The sequence below is a fragment of the Monodon monoceros genome, unplaced genomic scaffold (genome assembly GCF_005190385.1).
Source record: "Monodon monoceros isolate NGI ecotype Baffin Bay Population unplaced genomic scaffold, NGI_Narwhal_1 Super_Scaffold_8, whole genome shotgun sequence".
Classification (NCBI taxonomy): Eukaryota; Metazoa; Chordata; class Mammalia; order Artiodactyla; family Monodontidae; genus Monodon; species Monodon monoceros.
This window is the reverse complement of record NW_021703785.1, coordinates 66646163-66654371: the sequence shown is the minus strand read 5'-3', so window position 1 is coordinate 66654371 and position 8209 is coordinate 66646163. Positions and strand designations below refer to the sequence as shown.

At 40.5% G+C, this 8209-nt stretch overlaps 1 protein-coding gene across 1 annotated transcript; it reads right to left on the bottom strand.

The window, feature by feature from the left end:
• Positions 1-535: 535 nt before the first annotated feature.
• Positions 536-7583, bottom strand: ZAR1L (zygote arrest 1 like). Its single transcript, XM_029210490.1, has 4 exons — positions 6824-7583; positions 6235-6327; positions 4374-4448; positions 536-855 (listed from the first exon to the last, which is right to left on the bottom strand). The coding sequence occupies exons 1-4, from the start codon at positions 7559-7561 to the stop codon at positions 712-714; spliced, it is 1050 nt and encodes a 349-aa protein (XP_029066323.1). The 5' UTR covers positions 7562-7583; the 3' UTR covers positions 536-711.
• Between the last annotated feature and the right edge of the window lie 626 nt (positions 7584-8209).

The following is an 8209-nucleotide window of genomic DNA, read 5'->3' as shown; positions in this document are numbered from 1 at the left end:
CAAATTCAGCTTCCTTTCTCCCAGCTCCTCCCTCATCCGGCAGGTCTCAATTCTCATGTCACCTCTTTTCAACAACTCTTTATAAAAGAGTCACTCTATTATAGCCCCGTTTCCTTCATTGCACTTAACACATCTGAATCTAAGAAAAAAATCTAAGTAAATCTAAAGCCATGGAGAATGGACTAGTCTACCTAGGTTCAAATTCTGGCTTTACCCTGTAACCTCCCTGTGGCTCTCTCTCCTCATCTGTTAAAAGAGTATAATAAGAGTGCTGTGATGAGTAACATCAATGCCTGACATATACTAAGTACTATTTAAGCATTTGCTATAATGATTAGGTACACTTGAAGGCAAGGACCTTGCTCCTGATCGTCTCTATATTCCTAGCACTTAGAACACCCAGTGTACAAGTTTGTCAAATGAATGACTGTTGTTCCTCTTCATTGTTCCATTCATATTAGTGATAGGATCTACCATTTTCCCAATGTTTTAGTGATGTTTTTACCCCGGATCACCAATTAATGTGTCTTCATGGTCTATTTTACATGCATTTATTTTATTCTATTCACATCGACAATTGTCATACCACCTACAAAAAGTACAAAAGCCTAAACCATTTTCCAATACCAGGTCAGAGCCAAGGTGCAAAAGAGGAACTCTACAGTAAATTACAAGAAGAGTTCAGGTGTCCCGTATGAAGCATGCTGCCTGTCACATGATGCATTTAAAGCTGTAAATATTGCCACAGGAGAATCTCTTGTCTTTGCAGCGGCCACACAGCTCCTGCCGATGAGGCCTCCTTAGATCGATGTGTCTTTTCTTTTGAAGACAGGAACAACGAGACTTTGAACAGGTCTTTTGAAAAGAAGCAACAGTTTGGGGACTAAATGATCAAATTAGTTCTTCAAATGTAGTCTTCAAATGAAAATACTTTTCCCCACCACCCCTATCCCCGATATCTTTCTCCTCCTTTGAATCCTATGAGAAGTCCAAGACCAAGTTGTACAAAACCACTCACAGCCCACTAAATGCATTTTTCAAAATGAATGATCAGACGATATTTAAGAGAACATTGATAAGCCAGTCCAGAAGATACAAGAGAAAAGGTTTAAAAGTTAGAGTTTTGTAGAGTCTCTTCATTATATAGGTCTCTACATTTGTAGCCAGGTGGGAGTGAGCAGTGGGTATTAAGTGATTTGATTACCTAGACTGGAACATTTAAAAAATACTAGAGCAGTGATTCTCAACTAGTAGTATTTTACCTACCAGCAGACATTTGGAAATATCTGGAGAGATTTTTGCTTGTCACAACTGTAGGGAGGGGTGTTCTAGAGGAAGCTAAATATTTTCCTTCCAGTCATGCCTAATCTCTGCTGGAATTTGAAGAATTTTTAACCATTATCCTATTCTGTCTTCTGATAAATAAAAAACACACCCCATGGAGACTGGTATACTACCCTGGTCCACCTTCCCAACCCTGCTAATCTCTGAAAATTTATAAATCACTGCTCAATTTTCTGCATATGTCCATAGCCAAAAAGAATAAGTAAAGCTTTACCTTTTATATTGTGAAAATAGGCATTTTTATTTTCCAAATGAGTGTCTCAGATATGATTTATCAAATGTTGTACTGCACTTACATCTTCCACTCTCCCGTTGATGAGTATGCATCCTCAAGAAAATTCTAATAGCAATACTCACATGTTGTTTACTCTAGGTACTGCTCCAAGCACTTTATATAAATTCACTTAATCCTCACATCACCTTTATAAGGAAGAAAAGGCTTAATTCAAAACAAATTTTTTTAGTTAAAAAAAAAATCAGGATTTAGTCTAAAGGTAGGTTTCTGGTTTTAGTAATGGTGGATTAGGTAGTTTTGACCAAATCTCCTACTTAGGACAACAAGAAAAGCTGAGCAGAGAAGATAATAATTAAAAACAAGAACTACCTGAAGGCACTGGAGAGATACCAAAGTATCAGAGGAGGAAGCCCAGACACAGAGATGAGCCTGACATTTGGGACTATTTTCTCTCTAAAGGCAATTCTGTAAGAGGTGAAAGACAACAGGAAGCTGAAAATGAGTTTAACAAGTTGATGAGGCTGAGGGATAATCTTAAATATGTCAAAGTAGGAGAGACCTGGTAAACAATTCAGGTTTTGTGCTGGGACCCTGAAGGGCCCTGAAAGGCTACACCCTAAGAATAAGAATGAACCCAAAATTGACCAGCCTTCAACTGCTGAAGCCCAGTTTCAAAACAGCTCAACCCTGATTGGAAAATAGTAATCTGAAATTGCTAGTGTCCCCATCTGCCCAACAGAAGCAAACAAGTCTTCTGTGAAAAACAATACTATCCTAGGCCTCGAATTATCACTATAATTTTTCATATACAATATATAGCACTCAAAAGTAACCAGGTATATAAGGAGACAGAACGACATACTCGAAAACCAAGGAACGTGAAGAGGATAGCAACAGAACCATAGAGGATTAAATTAATGGAGTTTTATGGTACGGATTTTAAGAAAATGATGCTTAATATGTTCAAAGAGATGAGACTGATATTTCCAACAAAGAACTGGACGTCACTTAAAAAGACATAAAAATTCTAGTACTGAAAAACACAGTAACTGAAATCTATAACTGAATAGGTAGGTTTGACAGCAGATTGGAAAGAGCAGAAGGAAAAATTAGAGAAATGGAAGATAGTTTAGTAGTTGCTATCCAAACGGAAGCAAAGAGAGACAAAAGCTTAGGAAATACAGAAAAGAGCATAAAAGAGATAAGGGATATGGTGAAAGGTCTAATATGAGTAATTAGAAGAAAGAGAATGGAGGTGGAAGTAATATTTTTAAAGATAATGGCTGATAATTTTCCAAGAGTGATAAAAGTCTTCAAGCTACAGATTCAAGAAACACTATGAATTGTAAGCAGGATAAATACAAAGAAACTACAATTGGGCATAAATTGTAAAACTGTTGAAAACCAAAGCAGAGAGAAATATCTTAAAAGCAAACAGACTTAAGAAGGTGAGAAAGTGAGATATATTACTTCAAAGGAGCTGCAATAAGACCAATAGCCAACTTTACAGAAACAATGAAGGTCAGATCCTTAAGGGGCAGAAAGAAACTACTGCCAACCTAAAAATTTTATATTCAGCAAAAATATCCTTTAAAAAAGCTATCTAGACAAAATAAAATGTGTCACCTTCAGATCTGCATTACAGGAAATATTAAAATGTGTTCTTCAGGTATAAGGAAAGTGGTCCCAGATACAAAAAGGATCTGAGAGCAGCAGAAAGGGTAAATATGTAGCTAAAGCTAAATTAATTATGACTATAACAAATAATGTCTTTTAAAGTTTAAAAATAACATACAACAATAGCAGCAAAGAAGTTTGGATGAAGTGATAAGGAATTAGTGTGACCTAAGGTCACTGCATTGTCAAGGAGAGGTGAGATTGACTTATCAACGTCTACATAAGTTGTTAAAGAATCATGCTGTATGATGAACATTAAAGAAGAACATTAAAGAATGAATAACTGCCAAGATAATGGGGGAGGTTTTAAAAAATCAATTCAAGTGAACACAAGAAAAAGGAGTATAATAGTAAGAAAATATATTTAAATCCAAAGTAATTATAGTAAACAGACTAAATGAGAATGTCAGACTAGAAAATCTAAAGATAAATCATTTATAAACGATTAGACTAGTTTTTTAAGTTATTAATTTCTTAGTAGTATAAAAATGTTAAGTAAGTGAAGGATTTAGGTTAAAAAAAATTCTTGATTATGAAAATCAACTATGTCACACTTTTCTGAAAAGCTTCAAGAGATGTCTCCTGCAAGCTGTTTTATGTAAGAGCTAATCGAATTCTGTGACATCCTAGACCTTGGGGACACCATGGAATCTGATCACAACTCTAATACTATCTGTCCAACCTTGGGCAAGTTATTTTCTTATTGAACTTTAGCTTTCTGGTCTGTATCATGGGAATAACATCTACCTCAAAGGTTAGATTACAGGAGATAATGAAAAGCACTTGGCCTCAAGTTTGGCACATAGTAAAAGCTTAATAAAGGTTACCTGTTAAATTATTACATGCAGACTATACACAGGGTGTTTGAGGAAAAACACACCACATACATAAACACACCACATAAGGCAACTTAAGAGTAAATCTTCCCCTTCCCCCCCCCCAAAAAAAACCTAGAATTAATGCTTTTTCTAAAATATTGTAAAAATTCAAACATACAGAAAACCTAACACTCCTGTACAGATATCTAAGTCTATCAAATCCTAACATTTTGCCACAGAAGCTTCATGCTTAAGAATGAAAACATTATAGATACGATGGAAATATTCTATTTGCTTACCTGGCATTGGATTGCTTCTACTCGATAAGGGTTAAAACTCTTTTGGCATTTGCAACAGAGTTGTTTGAAATAAACCTAAAGAGAAATTTGTCTTTTATACAAGTTTATAGGTACTCTAGGCTCCCATATCTTAATTTAAGTAATCCATTCCTTCACCTTGCAGCTTGCTTTTGCCCAACCTCTATGCTGAAGTCTTAAGCTCTTCTAGTGCTATCAGTCACTTTTTCTTATTAAACCTCATTTTCCTTACCTGTAAAATTGAGACAATACCACTTCCTTTTTCTATAATTCTGACAACTACCCAATAATGTACACAAAGTACCACAGTAAAAGTCTTCAGTGAGAAGTAGCTATGATAACTTTATTCATTGTGCAGGCAGAACCCTTGACTTGCTCCTTCTGTCCTGGTCTATTTGCCCCTACTTTTTCATTTTTTTCAGTATTTCTCAATTTGAAATTTAAATTACTTATAGTTACCCACCAACACACGTGGTTTCCAGGCTTTGTGCATTTTCTTGTGCACTTTCTCTCCCTTCCTCACTTGGTGAACTCCTATTTATAAACCTTTAAAATCCTGCTTGGACATCAAGATGCCTTCCCTCTGACAGGGTTAATCGTCCCCCTCCTGTATCATTTCTGTACCACTTCCATGCCACGGGTGCCAATGCATATACCACCAAATCTCATTTTGTCTGCGTCACTCCTATCAATAAATTTCTCCAGGATGAGTTCTATGTCTTGTTCTTTTTTTCCTAGTGTCACCAGTGTTTGAATTAAACCCACTGTTTCTTTTCTAGCAAGAGAAGGAAAGTAATTTTAGTTTAGTTTAAAAATCTATTCGCCTCCAGGTTCTAGTAAATGGCTAGGTTAAAAAAAACAACAACAACAACCAAGTTTTCATTCAGGTGGTAGCATGCCTCCTTACCCTCTCCCTCTACAGTCCTTAAGAAGGAAAAGCAGTATCTAAAATGCAACAGCACAGGGGCCTCAAACTCAAATGCTTGTAGAGGTGAATGAGAGACACCAGATGCAGACTGCTGTGAAATAAAGGCCACATGCCCAGTGAAAGGAGACAGAAGATGCTCAAGTCCAGCCTACTGCTCTCAAACTGAGAGTGTTTAATGACCAGAGTCTGACGGTTCAGGAAAATCTGGAAATGCAAAATGTGGAATCTTTCCCAGCCTAAATATGTTGACAACTAATTCAAATTAAGGCGGGGAGCCTAAATAACCAAGTCTCTCAAGGTTAATCTTTACAATAAATTATTTCTCTCATTGCCCCACCTTGTGGACAGACAGTGGAAATTTTCTAGAGCTAAGGCCCAAACTTGTTACAATATACCAAATAAAAAATGATTATAGGGCTTCCCCGGTGGCACAGTGGTTGAGAGTCCGCCTGCCGATGCAGGGGACATGGGTTTGTGCCCCGGTCCGGGAAGATCCCACATGCCGCGGAGCGGCTGGGCCCGTGAGCCATGGCCGCTGAGCCTGCGCGTTCGGAGCCTGTGCTCCACAATGGGAGAGGCCACAACAGTGAGAGGCCCGCATACAAAAAAAAAAAAAAAAAAAAAGATTATAGCAAGTCCCAATGTATACAAGTTCATTTAAATAACCTGACATTTTGTCTGGTGCAACTACCAAACCAAATATAACACCAGGGTTCAGGAGCTCAAGAGCTCTTGTGGACAGCCCAATTCAGTTCAATCCAAACATTTACTGAACACCTGTTATGTGCCTGGCACGGAGGCTGCCAACATGACCAAGACAGCATTCTAGTCATGCTCCATTAGGAAACATGTTCTTCCTCCATGTAGCACCTGTGCCCGCCCATGCTCTCCCTTGTCCCACTCACTTTTACTTACCTTATTAGTTCCAGAAATGCACCACACATAAGCACTCTCCCATCTGGTCTTACAATCTTTACAGTGAAAATAGCCATATTTTGGTTCTAAAAACTGCAAATAAGGAGGAAAAGTCCTTTACTATCTTGGGGTGGTGGGGAGGGGGGGTGCGGATAAAAAGCCAGATCCTTCTATCCTTGTGGCTTTGTATAAGAAACAACAAGAAGCCTCCTTAATCTCATTCATAGCTATTCTCAAGGTCACTACGTGAACTCAGCTCTCAAGGATTGATTACTCTGGGACGCTTCTAGCTGCTCTCACGCTTTTCCAATCTATTTTCCCCAAGGCCATTAGCACCACCTGCACAAAACGAAGATCTGATCACAGATTTCACAAACCTGAAACCCTTCTTTGTCTCATTTCCAATAGCTATGGTCCCCAAACTTTGGGTTTTCATAGGCTTAAAGTTGGCACCCCATTTTACCAAAAAATTAAACACACACACATAGGACATGTAAAATATATGTTTGCAGAGAAGATTCTGCTCTCGTTGCACCAGAAATGGAAAAAAAGGAAAGAGAGGGCTGAGGCGAGGGAAGAGAAAGCTCACCTGGAAGTTGGGCTTCCGGAGAGGCTCGGTGGCGTCTCCCTGAGCTTGCTTGCTCTTCCTTTCCCGGGGACTTGAGGCATCTTCCTCCCCCAACTCTTCCTGTTGCCGGAGTTCCTCCCGCTGGTCCTCTTCCAACCTTGGTGTTGGTGGCGGCAGCGGCGGCGGCTGGCTCGCCTCAGGAGGACCCGAAAGCGCCTTCCTCTCCTCGTCTTCCCCATCCTTCTGCAGCCGCACCAGGCCCCTGCGGCCCATCACTGGCGAATAGACTCCCCAGGCTGACAGGGGCGCCTTGTGCCCCGTGCTGCCCCAGGGGGAGCGGCTGTGCAAGGTGCGAGGCCCCAGTGAGCATTGCACGGACTTGTCCACCCGGGGGTTCACCTGCACGCCCACCTCCTTGGTGTCGGCCTTGCACAGACGCAGGCTCAGGCGGGGGTTCATCTGGGAGAGAATGGCCTTAAGCTGGGCCCTCTTGTAAGGGTCCACGCAGTACTCGGAGGCGTTGGAGGGCACCAGCAGCCCCGGCCTGGCCAGGAAAGCGGGGGGACCGTTGTTGTGTCTCCAGTCGGGCTGTTTGTGCTCAGAAAGTCCAGGCTGGCCCAAAGGCAGCATGTTCCCATAGCCCGGGTACAAGCTGTAGGGCACACGGACCAAGCGCTCCATCCGGCCGCCGTGCGCCCAGGCGCAGCGCAATATCCTGGGGCAGTTTGTTTGTGTCCTTGTTTTGCCTTCCACCTTCATCCGCCCCCTCTTTCTCCAGATCAAGTTGGTTCAGGTTCTTCCCAACCTTCTCCATTTATTTCTGATTCTGATGGGTGCTGCTTCCTATTACCCTAATTGGAGGAGGGAAGGCGATCTCCCTACCTACTGAGGTCTAATTGCCACCTCATCCCTAATTGCTTTTTTCTGTCTCTTCAATTCACTGCTCCTGAATCTTTTTTCAAAGCTGTTTTTCATTTACCTTCTTATTCACACACGTTTTAATTAGCAATTCATTAATTCACTATTCCCACAGTGACTTACCATTTTAAAGACCCTGTTTTAAAAGATACTGTACCTCTAATACGAGCAGTAAATTATTTGAGCTGCCGCACTGTAAGAGTGAGTATAAGAAAGTATATTATGGCAGAGCTAAAGAATGTAAAAAACCTGGTACTACAGGAGCAAGGAGCATAAAGTTACGGGCAGAGTGTGGGGGGGGAGGGGGGAGGAACAGTGTATATAGTGAAAAAATATATTTCAGAGGGTTGTATGACATACCAATAGTCCACTCTAGTGGACCCGCCCCCCAAAAAAGGTGAAAAGCAGCAAATTGTTCAGATTTAGAGGTTAAATGCAGACAATCACAGGATAGTTAAGTATCTGAAGTTACACAGACTTGAACTGAAA